Source organism: Musa acuminata, chromosome BXJ3-7, assembly GCF_036884655.1.
Source record: "Musa acuminata AAA Group cultivar baxijiao chromosome BXJ3-7, Cavendish_Baxijiao_AAA, whole genome shotgun sequence".
NCBI lineage: Eukaryota > Viridiplantae > Streptophyta > Magnoliopsida > Zingiberales > Musaceae > Musa > Musa acuminata.
The window spans coordinates 36,433,508-36,453,142 of NC_088355.1; the positions used below are offsets into that span (position 1 = coordinate 36,433,508).

The 19,635-nt window shown below is 37.0% G+C and overlaps 2 protein-coding genes and 1 long non-coding RNA gene across 4 annotated transcripts; all 3 read left to right on the forward strand.

Moving 5' to 3' along the window:
• Positions 1-3,684: 3,684 nt before the first annotated feature.
• Positions 3,685-4,244, forward strand: LOC108953395 (uncharacterized). Its single transcript, XR_010498075.1, has 2 exons — positions 3,685-3,885; positions 3,957-4,244. It is a non-coding gene; the product is annotated as an uncharacterized LOC108953395 (long non-coding RNA).
• A 1,046-nt stretch (positions 4,245-5,290) lies between these two features.
• On the forward strand, positions 5,291-10,681 carry LOC135642062 (protein MANNAN SYNTHESIS-RELATED 1-like). Of its 2 annotated transcripts, none has more exons than XM_065157848.1 (6): positions 5,291-5,698; positions 7,491-7,614; positions 7,737-7,804; positions 8,320-8,405; positions 9,125-9,704; positions 10,228-10,681. In XM_065157848.1, exons 1-6 carry the CDS (start codon positions 5,597-5,599, stop codon positions 10,504-10,506), a joined length of 1,239 nt encoding a protein of 412 aa, XP_065013920.1. In that variant the 5' UTR covers positions 5,291-5,596; the 3' UTR covers positions 10,507-10,681. The 2 variants fall into 2 exon arrangements, with proteins under 2 accessions (XP_065013920.1, XP_065013919.1); XM_065157847.1 differs by having other exon boundaries at positions 5,292-5,698; positions 7,734-7,804.
• Positions 10,682-11,905: 1,224 nt separating this feature from the next.
• LOC103992295 (choline monooxygenase, chloroplastic) lies at positions 11,906-16,353 on the forward strand. Its single transcript, XM_009411939.3, has 10 exons — positions 11,906-12,262; positions 12,598-12,643; positions 13,350-13,485; positions 13,648-13,722; positions 13,811-14,023; positions 14,165-14,260; positions 14,691-14,809; positions 14,923-15,016; positions 15,833-15,883; positions 15,976-16,353. Exons 1-10 carry the CDS (start codon positions 11,956-11,958, stop codon positions 16,114-16,116), a joined length of 1,278 nt encoding a protein of 425 aa, XP_009410214.2. The 5' UTR covers positions 11,906-11,955; the 3' UTR covers positions 16,117-16,353.
• Positions 16,354-19,635: the final 3,282 nt, after the last annotated feature.

Here is a 19,635-nt window from a genome sequence, read left to right on the forward strand (position 1 = left end):
TTAGGCCCTCCATCATGTGATTCACATGGGTCATAGGATCAGTTAGTATCCTCATCATTAATTTATTAAGCTCGGAAACAGAGTACATTCGGGTCCATTCAACGGAGCCTGATAAGCCATCGGATCCTCACTTTTTGATCCGATAAGCCATCGGATCAGGAACGGGTTCAAATATCCAATCCAAATCTAAAAGTTATGGGATCCGTATCATACATCGATGATGCCAGATTGGAAGAACAAGCTTAACCAGTTGCACCTATGAAATCCTTGCTTAGAACTCGATCCTACTTAGAAGTCTCTTCAGGATAACCAAATGAGAAGCCGGCATCGCTTGAAGCGTCACAGAGAGATCTCTGCCAGTCTCGTGAGTTGCCTTGTGCCAAAGGGCAGTTGGCCTTCTTGCGGCAGGCGAGGCTGCTTCATCTGTCGGTCTCATTTCACATGCACCAACAACAGTGGAACCAAGAACACCTTGTGCGATAACTCGATCCCTTTCTTTTTTGTCCTTGTGTGTGGCTCTGTTCTTTAGCAATGAGCAAGTACGTATCTGTAAATCCACAGCAACAATCCCTAAGGTCAGCTCCTGATTAATTTTTACTTGCTGCGATCGGATCACCTGTTCCTGCAGCAACAGTTTCATACAAAGTGCACGATGGTTTTTAGTGCTTAGATATGCATTTTCTACAGCTTTCTTTAACCAATTTGGCTTAGCTAGTTCTGTTCATCTTGGAATGGTTGTGTGTTTAAATTGACTTCGGTAATTCTATCTGCTTGTACGGTAGGTTGACCTACTTAGAGAGTGTTCGACGCAGCATGAGTTGGTTGGAAGTAAAAGTGATCCCAGCGTTGCTGGATTTGCTGTTGTTTTCTGCAAGCATGCAGTATCCTCCTCAAGGGAGAGAAGAAATCAAAGCAGAGAAGTCGCTTGTCCTCCATTGGCCTTGTCTCTTTTGACTAGACTCTAACTCTCTTAAATCGTATTCCCTTCGCCTCTGCTTCTCTGCCTCACTCTTCTTTTCTCCTTGTTGACCTCCTCTGCAATCAAAACCCTTTTCATCTCTTTCTCTCTCCCTGTCTGTATGCATCTCCTAATACTGAGATCCCAGATTGTAACCCAACAGGTCTCAACCGCCATGGCAAGTGCATAACAGCTGCAATAAGAGAGAGAGAGAGAGCAGCGACATGTCATGGAGTGGAAATGGAGCAGTGAAGCCTCTTAGCCTCGTCCCATTTCCTTTTATCTGTTGACCAATGAGTTGTGTTTCCTCAAAACAAGTAAAGCCTTATGTGGTCGAGTCCTTTTGTTGTTTGATCTCCGTACGTATCCTCTCTCTGAATTGAAGAACCATTAATGTGGTTTGGTGGAATCGCCGATAACGTCCGTTCCCTCTCCTTTTCTTCTTCCTTTGAGCTCGGACATCTCCCTCCCCCAATCATTGTAGGAGTTCTTGAAGCACTCGGCGACGGTGTTCGAGTAGGCCATGAGGAGGAGACGGGCTCAAGCGTCTTTCATAGCATGCTTGGTTCTGGTCATCTCCAGCATTAGCACGCATGTTTTCGCTCGACGGGTCAACGGGAAGCAAAGGTATCACAGGGAACATGAGAAGAGACCGGCAAAGGAGCCCTCTGTCGGCGTCATCACGGTCGGCATCGGCAGATGCAAGTCAGAGAAGATTGGCAGATGCGGATATCTCGCTGGGTCGGGCAAGAACGATAGCTTGGCCGAGGACGAGAAGCGCATCGTGCCCACCGGCTCGAACCCCCTGCATAACAAGTGAACAACTTACAGCAGTTGCCAATGAAGCACAAAGGATCGAACACCAGAGCGAAGGAGCATCAGAACGAGAGGAGGAGAGGAGTGGTTCTCTGAAGCTTTCTTTTCTCTTTCTCCTTTGCCATGAGCCATTGAATATTTGGCTCGAAGAAGGGTTCAACTGTAGAATGTGGTATATTATTATATTATTTTCTGCTTCGCCTTGCAGTTTTCACATTGTGTGGTAATATCCATCATATCTTTGAATGTTGTGGAACATTTTTACATATATTTATATTTCAGTTTTTCTTTTTTTTAGGAATCATGAGAAGTTTCAGATCAAACAACTGAGGATTGTATTTTAGGTGGCAAAAATAATCGAGAAAGAAGGATCCAAAGGCCATCACTTACATGATGTTGCGATGAGGTGTCGTCTCGATATTTGTACCCACAGGTTCTTGGCCATCACCCAGGGCTGCCATGGAATTCATTGTTGTGTCCGAACTTATTGCTATTCCATTGAAAACATGCAATTCCCGGAAGCACTGTAGTTTGTTGTGTCTCTTCAAAGGAGTCTCCTTGGAGAAATCAAACGATACTTCAGCTACGCAATTCTGATGTGTGCATGTTGGCTAACCATTAAGGATTCACCATCACATCATATCTGATCCTGCAAAGGGTCGCTGGATGAGATTAAAGATGCCATTTTAGACCCGAGGACTAAAGTGCAACTCATGATGCTGCTTGTCTCACAGAACCATGAAACGAGTTCATTCAATCCATTACCTGCACACTCAGCAGCAGATGTCTCTTCATGAATTGATGGCGCCATGGCCCGCTTATTTAAGGCAGCATAAATGGCCAACATCACAGCTTAAAACTTTTCCTGCTGCTCCAGTGTACCAGATCTGCATCGTCCATGGGTTTCATGGTACTACTACGAGGACCAGCCATGACACTATGTTGCAAACCAGTATTACGCTTCAAGCCTCCGTTCTAATCTGACTTCCCTCGTTCTGCTGCCGGGAAGAAGGCAATGAAGGGGCAGGAAAGAGATGGGGCTTTGGTTTCTGTGATCTCAGAGGCGAGAGCAGGGTGGCTGAGTTGTTGAGGACGATATCTGCTGTTACCTTTTCCAAAGTGCCCTGGTTTTTACTGCTTGAGTCGGTGGGTTTAAGTGGCCAGTCGCAGTCACAGGGGTGGAGATGTTCGATGCTTCTACCGTGAAGTAGGTGCACTCATCTTGTCACTGCAATATGGGTTTGATCAAATGAACTGTAGAAGGGTAGACAGCTCATACTAACGTTTATAGCCTGGCCTGATATTTAATAGGCCAGAGACTTTTCTTACGTGCATGGCAAAAGACAAGGATGGGTGAAGGCATCTCTCCGTGACTCTCCTTGTTTTTTCTCCGGTACTCACATTAATAATACTGGTCTCTGACAGAAAGTCAGAAACCGAGATGCATCAACTCCACAAGGCTCGTCAAGGTGTGGATTTACTACAGACAGATTTTGTGTCTGAAAAGAATAATAATGCCAATATCCTAATTCTATAATTTGAACTCAGGAGTTCAAGTGGTGATGAATTAGTATAAGCCTTCTTCATGCTGAACAAAATGTTGAGTTAATGGAGTAGGCAATTGGAGTTGGGTCCTATTTCGAACCTTATGCTTTTCCTCTCCTTTGTGCTGCCCATCAACTTATCCACCAGCAAAGATAAAAATAATAGAAATAGGTCTAAGAAGCTTACAGAGTCAAAAATGTCAGTTCGGTGGCATTTAGCTGCCTCCCTTCATGGATACAAGATCCACGGCATGGCAATCACCATGCATGTTACTGTACCTACTGCTTCAATTGTTGGTGTCATATCTTCTTCTTTCTCTATATATTATCACTCTCTCAACGACAACTGGTTTGTGTGCATCGAGAGTCACCATCATGAAGAAACTGCTTTGTGCATATGTCTCCTGTGTTCTTATGTTGGCCCCTCATCTCTCTCACCAGGCAGCACTGGTAGATTCTTCTTCCTCCTTTCCATCTCCAACCACAGATGGCCGAGACCTAGGCAGAAAGTCACTGAAGGAGGTTGGCTTCCCACCGCCGAATTGTGCAGGCAAAGAGAAAGCTGAGGTTAGTATCAGTTACTCTCATTCTTCCAGTTCTGATGATTCAGAATAAGAGAACTCATTCGTTTGATGCAGATGTTTCCTAGGACGAAGGAATCAAAGCTCAAGGTCAGTTCACTAGGCAACGAGCACAAGAAGCACGAGGAAGGGGAAGGTCTCATCATCTACAGCGCAGATTACAGTCTAGTGAGCACGCATCCTCCTCCACTGCACAAGCATTCCAAGCCATAGTCTTCTAGTTGCTCCACATGGTGTTGTTACATTTATGCATGTTGGATGTAGCTTTTCCACTGAAGTACCTTCTCTTATGTTCTGTCACTGTTCTCCATCGTCTTCCTCAAATAACACCTAAAATGTCGCTCACCCAAGCTTGATTTCCTGTTATAATTGCAAGAGTGCAACTTCAAGTTTGGATGTGTAACGCCAGGAGAAGAGACACTGTGACGTGCTACTATGTCAGTCAAAACCATACAGCTATTATATATTTCAGTATTCCCTTCACGACATGCTCACGATGTAATCAGAAATCAAAGATTTAAATCACCTAAGGATAAATTCAAATATCTTTGACAGTAAGAAATCTAAATCACGAGCCCTTTATACTGATACATTAATTTGGAAGGGCGAATATGTTATTTCCCAAGTTTGGAAGGAAGTATACAAATGTAAAAGGCTTGGGTAGATCAAGAACACAAGCCCAGCTTCAAGATCTCATGATCGGCCCAAATACCGATCCAAATAAATTGATACTTAGGTCGAGTGCCCACAATTTTGGTGGCACCGCACCACAGTTATTTTATGGGCATATGTTTTCGAAAATTATTTGACGACCATCAAATCGGCATGACCGACAAGGAAGAGCGGATGATATCAGCCCAACAAAACTCGTGCATTATCACGCGACCCGGGTGATCCGGTTCGTGTCCCAAGTAGGGACCTGTCACCCGATCGTCGCGGCGGGCAATTCCTTTGACACCCTCCCAAGTCGGCTTAAAGTGTGGAGAGAATCACGGAGGTTTCACCCACCCACACACCAAAGCGTCATTTTTATGTTCTTTATGGGCCCCAACAATTTGACAGAGGAAGTTGTGGACGTGTCTTCATCCTTCTTTGGGTAGCTCGAAACCCCCTCTCACCTAAACCGCCCCCCCTTCCCATTGCATCACCAGTCACTGCGTGAGTTCAGCAGTCCGCTTCCTTCAACCAATCACCATCTCACATCCACAAAACAAGCAATAAAGAAAAAGTATCCACTACTAAGCTTCTCGCCTATTAATTTGAACTCCTTAATCTCCGGTTTGCTCTGATCACCTTTGACTTGCTCAGAAACCACACTAAGAAATTATTATTACATTATATGAGTGAGGAAATACTATATATATATATATTAAATAATGAGAGCACTTGTAGCGGAAGTATGCGTTAGTTTCGCTCGCTCGAACTGCTTAAGTGTCGGCAGGCATAGGGGGCTCTCAAAACGCTTCCCACGGCGACTCTCGTCGCCCGCTCACTCGAGCTGCTGCTGCTGCTTTTCTTAGCTCGATCTGCCCGCCCTTGGCCGGATCTGAGCAGAAGCGACGAAACCGCCTTCCTTACCCTCTCTCTCTCTCACTCTTGCTTTCTCTCTGAGCAGATCTCAAGCCCCTTGTAGTTGCTGTAGCTGCTCCCTCTTGCTTTCTCTATTTGTGTGTGCTTGGAGGAGCTTGGCGCCCGCAATGGCGGTGGATCCCAGGCAGGTGGTCGCCGGATTTCTCACCATCTCCATGTTCGCCATGCTCGGCAACATGATCAAGAGGGACCACTTCGATTCCATCGAGGTGATCAATGCATGTGTCCCTCTTTTTCCTATGATGTTTAGTTGCCGGATCGGGAAGATCTTGTGTAAAGGTGTAGTCTTTCGAGTGATGCAGATTGGTTACCGGAGGCATGCGGGTGCACTAAAATTAGGCATTTTTATCACCGTGACCCAAACTTGCTACTCCATAACTGGATGAACTGGATCCGTTATTCCTCTGATTTTTACCTGATCTGGTCAATCTTTTTTTCGGCATGCATGAACAGTAAATTAGGACATTTGCATCTTCTAATTTTTTTCTTTTGCTTTTTAAATTTGGGTACATGTTCTTATTTCTGATTACAGAGAATTTACGATAATGTGTATTACTAGGATCTTTTTACTGATCGGATTAACGTCATTGAGGATGCTGATATTACTTATCAGGCAAGAGTATCTATTGCTCTATTTCGTTGTTCTTGATCTTTAATTTCGAGGAAAAAAAGCCACATGATCAGCATTAAATGTGATGACGTAGCGTTCTTGATTGTTTCTCTTTTGTTTGATCCTCTATAGAATCCAACTCTAAACTTTTAACTGATATTGTCATTATGTGGACAAGATCGACTGCTCACTTGTTCATCGCAGTTAAGCAGGCAAACATGGAAATTTTAGTTGCACTACACTAGCTTTGAAATGAATTGGTCAGTGTCAAATCAGTAGTTGTTAGTGGGAAAAGTACGTGTATACCATTAACCTCTTATTTCTCAAGAATGTAGATGTGCAGTTACGAAGATATGCATGCCTTTGCTGAGCCTTGCATTTGATGTTAGCGTTCCGTGACTATGTTGAACAGGCACAATCTGGAAAGGTCTTTCCAGTCATGTATTCATATTAAAATAAACATTTAAAGACAATTGCTATCTCAAATCTGGATGAATTGAACTTCTTTTGTATGCCCGTGTAGTTCACATTAGTGTTTTCCTCCCTTCTTTTCCCTCATCTGGTTCATATGTTTCTTGGCATTCATGGACAGTAAATTTAAATATTTACATTAGTTTTTAAATGAGGAGCAAAAGAAAAATAAGAACTTAATCTTCTCTTTGTCGTAAAATATCGACAACAAAACTTAACTCTATCTCGGGCTTAGTTGGTTTTACCTCAGTCGTGCAATACCCTTGTGTATCCATCTGCAAAGGGTCAGTCTCCGTGAAACCTCTTATGGTCCCTTAACGATTTGCAATAAAGAAGACGAGTTAGAAAAAGTGTTTAACTTGGAATCTCATAAGCATATATTTCAGTAAACACTTGATAAACAAAATAAATTATAAATATAAACTTCGTAAGCTTTGAATAGTCATGCAATAAAGGATCTAAGATGATCTACCGTAACCAAAAGTCCCCATAAGTGCCCACATAACACTACTGTGGAATAAGGCAGCGAATCAATCTTAGATACCACCCCAAAGGCCCATCCATCTATGTGCCACCCAGTTAGCTCCCGGGTGTTGTGCTGGCTAACACTTTACACTGCTCTATAGAGCTAGAAAACCCTTAAAATAATTATTTGAATGATCTACTTTTGGGCAATTTTGCCTATATGCGACGACTGCAGATATTATTGTTAGTAAATTCTTTGCCTCAGGTCCTTACTGGTCACTTTTATTTATCTTCTTTCCTTCCTAATAGTTAGTTAGTTACAAAATCTGAGTGTTCATTCTAGGTGCCCCATTGTCTCCATGCTTTAGACAATTAATGCATTAATGTTTGCTGTATAAAGTATTTCTTTCATCTTTTAGTTCATTCTTTCTTTTTCTTTTGTTGCATACCTTTAGGTGAGTATTCAAGAAACATCAGTTGTACAATTTGATGCATTAAAGGCAGAAGAGAAGTCTGTTACCCAAGTCTCTACGGAGAGCAGCCCAGAGCTTAAACCTTGTTGGGCCAAACCAGTTCCAAGTAAGTAATATAATGTGTTGGGATTTATTATGCTATTCCAGTTGGAACTCTACTCCTCTTTATTGATTTTGGAACTTGGATTTTGGTCTATCATTTCCCACCTGGATTTGCATGTTTAGAAGAGATAGAGCAGTCAAAAGGTTTCATTACATTCTCTTTGACGGGTGGTCCTGAGCACCATATTTCACAGGTATGAAAACTGCACTTTGATTTTCATTGTCGTGATTTCCTCTCATTTTAATGATTGTAAACAGTGAATGCTTTAACAAATGCTTATAAATGGAGTACTTTTATAATGTGTGTCTGTGGTTGACAAAGCTAATCTATTGAAATAGTCACTTTTACAAGTTAATTTTATCGTCAAGTTGTTGCTCTGTTGAAATATTCTCCCACACAGCTACTCAGGCTGAAATTTATGAAGTGGCTTTTTATTTTTATTTTTTATGTTATCTAACTTGTACTATTTTTGGGTTCTGCAACACTTCATTTGTCTTGACTAGAACATGCCTTAACACTGATCTATGGCTGTATAGTATTGTACCCTTCTTTTCTTTTATTTTCTTTTGTAATGTATTCGTCCTAGATAAAATTTGTTTTTTTATTTATATGTTTCTCTTTTTTTTTGTTCAAATAGAATGTAAAACTGAACCACATGCACTGAGAAGTCTTTTTTTTTTATTATCTGCAATCAATTTCATCATTCAGGTCACAGATGCTGTGGTAATCGCAAGGTATTTAGGTGCCATTTTAGTGATTCCTGACATCAGAGGAAATGAGGTTGGTCAAAGAAGGTAAGTTTCCAATTTTTATCATACTCTGCCAGCTTCTCTGGATTTTGTTCTAGTGTTAATTTACCAGTTTTCTTTGTCATTGTAACTTTGATCATAACTAAAATTTCAGCATTATGATTATGATTTTGAATTTTCTCCCTCTTTTAGGAAAACACCAGAAACAGCAAAATGTAGTAAAGTGAAAACGCTTTGCATTGTCTTCAGATCTTAAAAATATATAGTTAAAATTGATCAGAGAAATGATCAGTGTGTGCTCTAGTGTGAAAGAGAAAACCCGGATTAATGAGTTACTGTGGTATTTTGTTTCATATGCTTCAACCATTGATACCAAATGCTAGGCTTATATATATATATATATATATATATATATATATATATATATATATATATGTATATATATGTATATATATGTATATATATGTATATATATATATATATATATATATATGTATATACATGTATATATATATATATGTATATACATGTATATATATGTATACATGTATATACATGTATATATATACATATATATATATATATATATATATATATATATATAGAGAGAGAGAGAGAGAGAGAGAGCATCTCTAAGATGCATATGACAGCATTTTTTCCTCCGAAACATTGAGGTAGTTCAGATCTTGTTTTTCCTTTTGTTTGTTGCTTTTTCATAGATCTTCAATTTTCTTCTGCAATTAAAACACTCCAAATGCTTACAGGAATTTTGAGGATATGTATGATGCCGATAATTTCACTGCAAGCTTGACTGGAGTTATAGAAGTTGTCAGAGAGCTTCCTGCTGAAGTAACTACTGAAAATCCAGCTGTCATCAGAGTCCCCAATAGGGTATCAGAGGACTTCATTAAGAACAATATTCAACCAGTCTTCCAAACAAAAAGTTACCTGAGACTTGCAACCTTCTTCCCTTCAATCAATTTGAAAGCATCGGGAAAGCCTAATACCGACTTGGATTCAACTGCTTGCTTAGCTATGTTTGGAAGCCTTGTAATGAAACAGGAAATTTTGGAAGTGGTTGACCGGATGGTTGAGAGACTGAAAACTCTTAGTCGCAATGCAGGAAGCCAGTTTATTGCAGTCGACATAAGGGTTGATGTGCTAGAGAAAAAGAGCTGCAGAGAGAAAAGCAATGGAAGAAAACCTTGTTACACTGCAGTGGAGATCAGAGATTTCTTAAGAAAAGTTGGGTTTAATGCAGATAACACGATTTACCTAACTGAGACCTGGTGGCATGAAAGTCTAAACCCATTGAAGGAGGTCTTTCCGAAAACTTATACTAAGGTAAGTTCCACTGATTGCTTAACTCAATGTTTCCAAGAACTTTATGTTTGTGGTATAGCATTTATGGTTGATACATAGGTTACGATTGCACCAGTATGTGCCATGAGCATTAGTGCATGAACATTTAGTTATGACTCAGAGAAATTCTGTGTGCTTTCAAGCTTAACCATCAGTGCATCATCCTTGACATTTACAGTTAACTATTTTGATAGGCAAAATTTTGGTTTACATATAATTTTTCATGTGTCTCAGATATTATGTTTGCGGAAACAATCAAAAAGTACAAATTTGTTAAGGGAAGGTTTAGTTTAGCCTCTTGTTGCTTGTCTTTTGATTGTGATTAATTCTAGGACACTCACCATTTTGATGATACATAATCTTGATATTTTGCAATTTGATCATGAAATCTGCATCTTTGGTTCCTCAGAAGCATATACTGTGCATTCTGCCTCCGGCTCAAAGTTCATTAGTTGAGCTAAAACTTAGATCTAAAGATTTGCATTCCGCTTTCGTTTTGTTGCAGGATGATCTGATACCTGCAGAGAAGAAAGGTCACTTCCTCCAGTCTGGAGGCGCCGAGCTGCAGAGAGCTCTTGACTTCCAAATCTGTTCCAAAAGCGATGTCTTTGTGCCTGCGATATCTGGTTTATTCTACGGAAATGTAGCTGGCAAGAGAATCACTTTGGGTCGGACCCAAATCCTCGTCCCATCCCAAGTTCCTAGCTCCTCTCCTACAGCTTCCAATTTCTTCTCGCCTTATGTCTCCAAGAGGAATCACGTTGCCTACTCATGCTTCTGTTAGTTATATGAAGAATGAACTGTAGCAGGGCAGCAGAGAGCCTCATTTCTGTTGTTGGAGTCTCTGCTACTTAGCTTTCTTCTTTGCAATGTGAACTTGGTTTCAAAATGATCATATGAAGTTGAACAAGTTGATTGTGTGCTGGGTACATTTTATATAGGGCTGAATTTTTACTATCCATATGAGTTTTATAATGTATGAACATGAAAATTCAAATCATTGGATGAAGATGTTTGAGTCCTCAATCTCTAGTAAATGAAAATTCATACCATCTTTTTAAGGTATAAATTCTAAAATTAATGTGATGCATTATTTATATGCATAAAATGTGTTGATCCTTTTGATGTGTCTATATAATACAATATCACAGACTTAGTTGGAATTGCTTAAGTCATGAAACATCCTTACGGTTAAGTCACGAACTTAGCTTGAGTTGCTTAAGTCGTGAAGTACCTTTGCGCCAACTTCTCGAATTTAGTTAGGATTGCCTAAGTCGTGACGCGCTTTTGCGTTATGCATTCATAAAGGGTCAGCCAGTTTGCAACTTCACTCAGGTCTCGAAGGACCTGTAAAAGAGAAAGTTGATTAGTTAGAAAAACGAACAGCGGACAAGTCCCGACGTCTTGCAGAAAGGGGAAGCTTTACAAGCAATTCAACAAGCACCTTGAGTGCAAGAGAGAAAAGAGAAGAAAGATAAAACAAGAACTTTAGAAGGTAAAACGAACAGTTGCAAGTCCACAAACAACTGCTCACTAGGTGCCGGGCGCGAAGGCAAGTTCCCGTCAAGTTAACATGCGAACTTGTGAATATTTTTCAATACCCGATAATATATCGAAGCCCCATCCAGCCTTGTGTCACTCGAGGGGTTCTAGGGTGCTGAGATGGTTGACGTTTTGGGTGCTGCAGCGAGCTGTAGAAAATAACCTGTGGTACGTAAAAACAAAACTATTTTGAGGCTTTTTGGCCAACGCGATGAGTGATCGCACTGTAGCGCTGCAACCTATTTGAATATATATTTTTACAAATAAAGGCACACAAAACTAAGGTAAAATAGACTGTTATGTTTCTGTACAAGCATGCAAAAGCGACGAATGATTCGTTGAACGAAGTTGTTACGAGTACGCGATGACCGTTCGTGACAACAAGATAATCAATCACATAGAATAGAATCTCGATATTAACTAGTTTGGATTACAGGCATATAAAAATATAAAAAAATTGAAATATTATTGATCAATTTAATAGTTTTTTTTTTCAATATTAACATCAATTAAAATTTCATATGGAGAATTAAATTTAAATTTAAAGATTGAAAGTAATCAATATGAGATTTCTGAGGGACGTATTTGCAATTTTTTGCAGAATGGCTAATTATAAGCTCAACTCTTCGTCTACTGAAAACTCTCTTCGGCTCCCCCTCTTCGTTCGTCTCTTTCCCTTCCATTCCATCCCATGGCCATCGTAGTGGCAAAGATCGGTGCCGTTTTGTCGGCCAAAACCCTAGCGCTTGAGCGCTTCCTTGCCTCGCCCTCCTATTCTTCCTCGACCCGTGGCGTTGGCCTCAGGGTCGCCTGCAGATCTTCGCCTTCTCCTTCCACGGAGACCGGGATCTCACGGGCTCAGCGGCGCATGGTGGAGGCGTTCAATCCCGATATTCCCCTCGCCGAAGCCATCACGCCCCCCAGCTCGTGGTGCACCGATCCTTCTTTCCTCGCCCTCGAGTTCGACCGCGTCTTCTTCCGGGGATGGCAGGCCGTCGGTAATTCCTCCTCCTTGAATCTAGAAAAAACCCTTCTTTATCTATTGCTCGATTGAACATAACTACGTAAAGAGGGGAAGGAATTTATCACAATCTGTCGCCATGTTAATGATATCTGATCATCTTTATGGTGATTTAGGGTGTGATACGCCCTGATCATTGGAAAAAGACTTTTGTTATGTGTGTTCCTTATCGTTGTTAGGGTTTATATTGATTGAATATGGCTCCTCTCTTATTGTATAGTCGTCCTGTAATCTTTGATTCGGAAGAGCTGGAATTTTTATCTGCAGATTGTATTCAGTAGTTGCTGAGTTTCTTAACTTAATGATATGTAGGTTACACTGAACAGATTGAGCAGCCTCATGATTTCTTCACAGGAAGGTAGTACCTTTCTTTTTAACGAAGCTTGTGTTTTGGTAAGTTAAGTAATTTGTGTTTGGTGCTTGTTCTTGTGGCTAATGTGGATGTGGTGGAAACTAAACTCCAGTGCTAGTTCGAAAATAGCTTTTAGATTGAATCCATGAATTCTTGAAAAGTAATATACAGTCCTGGAAACTAGCTCTGAAGAAGCCTTGCCACATCTCTGCATCATTTTTAGTTACTGAATTTCTGTAGCTCAGAGAAAAAGTCTGCCTTTTTGTCATACTTATAAAACTGAATTCATTTGACTTTGTGTCAAATTGGCAGTTGAATTTTGAAGATATCATGAGAAAACATAATATGAAACCTGGACATACATGCACCCTAAGTTGTTCTGTTAGTAGAGACTTTATATATGTGGTAGGATTCATTATTGATCTATTACCTAAATTGACTAATAGAACACAGATCCATGTGTAAGGGCACAAGGTTAACTTTTCTAGAAATCATAAGAAGCATGAGACCCCTTTAACAGTAATTAGGAATGGACTTAGTCATGTACTTAGTTATAAAGCTCTTTCTCTATGCAACATCAGACCTTATTCTTTTTGAAATCCTAAATTAGTATCATATTTTAGGACGGACAACTTGTTTAACTGATTCAGAATTTCAAATTGTACATGACATAACTGATCTGTTTGCTTGTGCACACTGTTTCTAATTACAGACTGGGAAATGTTGAATTTATTGTTTGCCGAGATACTAATGGAACTCTTCATGCTTTTCACAATGTGTGCCGCCACCATGCTTCTCTAGTTGCCTCTGGAAGTGGGCAGAAGTCATGCTTTGTGTGCCCTTATCATGTGAGTTTCTAGAAGTGAAATCATATCTAAAAAACATTTAAGGACATATCTAGGCATGTGCACAAACTCTCGTGTTCTCATAAATTTACATGATTAATATGAATCATCTTATATCATTTGTGTATCGTGACATCTAGTTCTTCTAATATCTTATTTCTTTAGGGGTGGACCTATGGTCTAGATGGCACCCTATTGAAGGCTACTCGAATTACAGGAATCAAGAACTTCAAAAAGGATGTATGTTTTGTACAGATGTGTTCCATTTTTTTCTATGAGTTCTTTCCATGATGTAGAGGTGAAGTGGATCTTTGCTCTTGGGGAGCAGGAATTTGGTCTTATACCATTGGCGGTGGCTACTTGGGGACCTTTTGTACTCATCAGATTCGACAGGCATCCTGTTCCTCAGCAAAATTGTTGTACTGAGACAGTGGAAAATGAATGGCTTGGGAATGCTTCAAATATCCTGAGCACGAATGGGATCGACTCTTCATTGAAACATGTTTGTAGGCGTGAATATACTGTCCAATGTAATTGGAAGGTATGATGTAGCAATGCCTAACTTCATTGGCAGTTAGCATTTCATTTGTTGGTAACTAGGCTTTAGCATTGACAAGAAAAAGTAGATGACGTCATGCATAATATATCTATTGTTTTCTCATCAATTTTGCCATTCATCCAGGTTTTCTGTGACAACTACTTGGATGGTGGATATCATGTTCCTTATGCTCATGGAGATCTTGCATCTGGTCTTAATCTTGACTCATATTCAACCCTTGTATGGTAACTCCTAAGTATGACTATTCATTTTTAGATCTTTCATATCCTTTGTTGTTCTCATAATACAATCTCAAACTTGGCATTTGTAATAATCGGAGTAGTAGTCTTTGTAGTTCTTTATTGTTTCTTGAACCTGTACATGCTGAAGTAGACACATGAAACTTTGGACATGATTCATCTAACTCCTATAAGAGCTTTTACTTATTCTACTTTGATGTTTCATCTAATTTTTCCCTTTTCCTGATACCGATGTACAACCAGATTTAATCTTAGCTTTGCATGCATCTATGTCAACTCTTTATGGAACTGATTTAAACTATATTACTAATTTAGTCCCTTTTATTATTCTGAATCTGTATAGGAAATAAATAAAAGCAACAAGATTTTGTATGTTACTCTCCTTTTGAGCTCTTAACTGTGCTATGCAGATATTTGAGAAAGTGAGCATTCAAAGATGTGAAGGTGGGCCACCAGATAAAGATGGATTTGATCGGCTAGGCTCAAAAGCATTATATGCTTTTGTTTATCCTAACTTCATGATCAACAGGTCTGTTGGAACTTATTCAGCTTCTTTGAATAGAAAACACAGGATTATGGTATTTAGCAGCTCTTGTGCTTTTATGTCAAGTGATATTTGATTATTGGGTATATGTAATGCAGATATGGTCCATGGATGGACACTAACTTAGTTGTTCCAGTGACCACAACCAAATGTCAAGTGATATTTGATTATTTTCTTGATGTGTCCCTTGTGGTGAGTACCTTAATGCTTGTTTTGCTCGTTAGAAATTCATTAACGATCATCCTAGAAAGTGCAATTCCAACTTCTGATAGCCTTTCATGTTGCTGTGGAGCATATTTGTCATATCTGTCATTATCTGTCACAGAATTAAGGGTCATTCAGGATGAGTCATCTGAAAATTTTGGAGTTATTGTGATTGATGAGTGTGGCACAATTTCCTTGACTCAGATCAATACATGACTTGATCCTTAGTCACCTAAATTGCAAAGGAGCAACTTTATCATTGACCTTACTGGGGCTATAACCTAGCTAAACTGGTAGAAAGATCTGTGTGAAAAATTTTCTTCTTGTTGGCCAATAGCTTCATCTTAAAATGGACTTTCAAACTCATTAAAATAACTGCATCCGGTCCATACTTGCACCATGGATTTATTGCTGGATCTCTATGTGACAAGATTTGCCTATTGATTTAAGTGCTGAAATATTTCCAATTTCTGTTTAACATGGTTGCACTAAAAGTTTCAGTTTAGATAGCTCATGAAAGTGCAGGTATTGGACTTCAAGTTCCTTTCTTTTACCCTAATATTCTTCAGAGATTCAAAAATTTGGAAGGCATTATCTTGTTCCCGACAACATTTTGGTATATTGGTTGTTTTGGAACATCAATAAGGCAAAACTAATGCTGAAGGATAAAATTCAGCATCAGTATATTTAAGTGCTTCATTTGTCTACCATGGTTTCGAGGGTTCTAGAATATCACAACTTGGTTCTTGTTTGATCCATTTGATATATCAGCTTTACTAAGCTCTCTCGTATGAAATGCTCCAGGATGACAAGGTGTTCATCGAGAGAAGTTTAGAAGAGAGTGAGAGAGTGCAGGTGCGTTATCACTTCTTCCTCAGCCTTGTTGCATATTAAAATTGAATGAACAGATTGAGATCCTCAACACAAGATTCCAAATTGGAGTGCAGATAGAAGACATCGTACTATGTGAAGGGGTTCAGCGAGGCCTGGAATCGCCAGCTTACTGCAGCGGAAGATATGCGCCAACGGTTGAGATGGCCATGCATCACTTCCACTGTCGTCTGCATGAGTGCCTTGGTAACATCTAATGTGTTACTGCTTGCTTCTCCTTCATAGAACATATGAACCTTAGCATCACAACTTAAATTTGTTGGATTCCTAGCAAATTTATTTGTAATGCTAAAATATATAGACTTCATTTTGGTAATATTGATACCAAGCATAGTCGAATAACTTGTCGAGCCAACTCGAAGGCTCAAGTTGTGATATACAACCAACAACAGAAATTATAGAATATATATTAAGTCTCCAAATTATTGTGCAAATCTCAGTAAACATGACCTATGTCATTCATCATCATCATCATCTACAGCAGAATATCTATGTACACTCCGGATATCGATGTCTTCGACTTTCACCTATTCTGTAGTCATCAAGAAGTGTTGAGTTCCTACATCGAAAGGTTTAGGGTTTTCGGCAGTTACCAAGGTATGTTGAGTTCTTGTGTCGACACTATTCCACTGTATTCCGTCGCCACTATAATGAGACTTCTAGGGTTCTAGCATTTTTTTTTTTGTGTCGAGTTCCATATTCTCAACGACAATGGTTCCAACTTGTTGGCTTCTAGGGTTTCATCGTTTGCAACAGAGCTTCTAGGGTTTCATAAAGTATGCCCCATTTCTATAATATTTTGAAGCTTAGGTCATATGAACATTGTGAACATTTGGTGTTTACTGGTCTGATCAATGTGAAGGGAGGGTTATGGGTTTTTACTATCAAGATTTCGAACATTGTTTATTAAAAAAATTTAAACAGTGCACTTCTATATCAAATTTTATAATTTTGAGTATTTTTTTAATCAATTTTTCAACTGAATAGTCTTTCATTTTCTTATTTCTCCTTATATTTAAATTATATCAAAATATAATGCATCCATATAACAGGTACACAATATATGAAAAAAAATTGTCCATAAAAATTTTTCCTAACACTCAACACCTTATTTTTGGATAAAATAAAAAATAATATATTGATTAGAAGGACTATTAAAAATGATTAGAATTTTTTAATATGACACAGGTGGACATATGTCACTGTTTTTCTATTTTAGAGATATTTTTTGATATTTTTATGAATTTTCCAGCATTTAAACAATATATCATTTTATAATTTTTCTCCTTATTTTTTTATTTTTACAAAAATATAATATATCAATATAATATTTCTTGACACTTGAGCTTCTAAATAGGTCCAAAAATATTTTTTAAAATGCGATGTATTATTTAAAAAAAAAATAATACATCGCATATTATAGAAATACTATTCAAAATGACATGAAACTTTTAGAAAAGCTTTGAAAATGATAGAGCAAGACATATGTCATTGTTTTTTTCCATGTTAGAGAATTTTTATTCTTGTTATGATTTTTTTAGAATCGGAATAGTATTTTTTATTTTCTCCTTTTTTAATTTCTATCAAAATATAATGCGTCAATGTAATATTTTTTTGATATTTGAACTTCTAAATATGGCCACAATATATGGAGAAAATTTAATCTATAAAAAAAATTTCTAATATGCGATGTAATATTTTTGGAAAAATTTTAAATAATAGTGTGTCACTTAGTAGGACTATTCAAAATGATCTAAATTTTTAAAATGCATTGAATACAACATAATAGATGTGCATATGTCATTATTTTTCATTTTAAAGAAATTTTTGATATTTTTGTGAAATTTTTAATTTTTAAATAGTATTTCATTTTTTATTTTATTTTTTAAATTTGTATCAAAATATAATGCATCCATTTAATATTTTTTAACATTTGAGCTTCGAAATACAACCATAATATATAGAGAGATTTTGATCTAAATAGATATTTAATATGTGATGCATTATTTTTGGAGAAAATTTAAAAATAGTACATCACATACAAGAATTGTTCCAAATGATATGAAATTTTAAGAAAAATTTGAATATGACACAGATGACATATGCCACTATTTTTTATTTTAGATATTTTTTTGATATTTTTGCTTTTTTTAGCATCTAAATAGGGTTTTATTATTTTATTTTCTATTTTTAAATTTCTATCAAAATATAATGGATTCATGTAATATTTTTTAATATTTGAGCTTCTAAATAGGTCCACAATATATGAAAAAATTTTATCCAGAAAATTTTTTTCCTAATATGCAATGTAACATTTTTGGGAAAATGTTCAAAATAATATGTCGCATTGTTTCAAATGACCTAATTTTTTTAGAAAAGTTTTAAATAGAACACTGATGGACATATGTCACTTTTTTTATTTCATAGAATTTTTTGATATTTTTATAAATTTTTTAGCATCTAAACAATATTTCAATTTATTGTTTTCTCTTTGTTTTTAAATTCTACTAAAATATAATTCATCCATACCATACTTTCTAACATTTGAGCTTCTAAATAGGTCCATAATATATAGATAAAATTTGGTCTAAAAAATATTTTTTAATATGTGATGCACTCTTTTGGAAAAAGTTCAAAGATAGTACATCGCATAAAAGGACTCTTTAAAAAGATAACCTAAATTTTTTTACTAAACTTTGAACACAACCTAGATGAACATATGTCACTATTTTTTAATTTTATAGGAATTTTTTTGATAATTTTCAAATTCTTTTAGCATCTAAATAGTATTTTTTTTTATTTTTTATGTTTTTCTTTTTTCTAATTTATACCAAAATATAATGCATCCACATTTGAGCTTCTAAATAGATCCATAATATATGGAGAAAATTTGATCCAAAAAAAATTATCCAAATATGTGATGCGCTATTTTTTGAGAATTCAAAAATAATGCATCGAATAGAAGAACTCTTCAAAAAATAGTGAATATGATCTAGTTGGACATATGTCACTATTTTTCCATTTTAGAGAAACCTTTTACTAATTTTTTGATTTTTCAGCATTTGAATAGTGTGCCATTTTCCCATTTTCTTCTTATTTTTTATTTGCATAATTATTTATTAAATTATCAACTCTAATCTCTTTGGCTTTAAACAAGAATTAATCATATCACCAAGTTCTTATTATACACGTAGAAATTCCAAAGCCAACTGCAAGAATGTCAATTTATATATAAGTATATTTTTGTTTAATTTTTTATTATTAGTTTTTTTAATTATCATTGATAATTTTTTTAATTTTATCTATGTAGTTACATATATTGGTAATCGTGGATCAGGTCATTTCAACGATGAAGAGAGATAAAAAGTCCTTCTAATTAGATTGTTTTAAGATGAAACTTTGTGGATCATTTTAATTATAATGAGATCCTTCTAATTTATACATAAAACTTTGTTTAATTTTTTATAGCATTCGCTATGCTTAATTGAGTAAAATTGATCTCATTATAACAAAAATTGTCATTTAGGTATTATAAGGAGTACTTTTATTTGACCATTTCTTAGATATCCGTGATATTATCATATCTTATGGATTAATATTGATAATTATAAAATGATGGTATAAGTTTCTAGTGAATGTAGTGGAATTATCATTTTTGGTATTGGATATATCTTTTCTTCTTAATCCATCAAATACTAAAAAAATTATTGATCTAA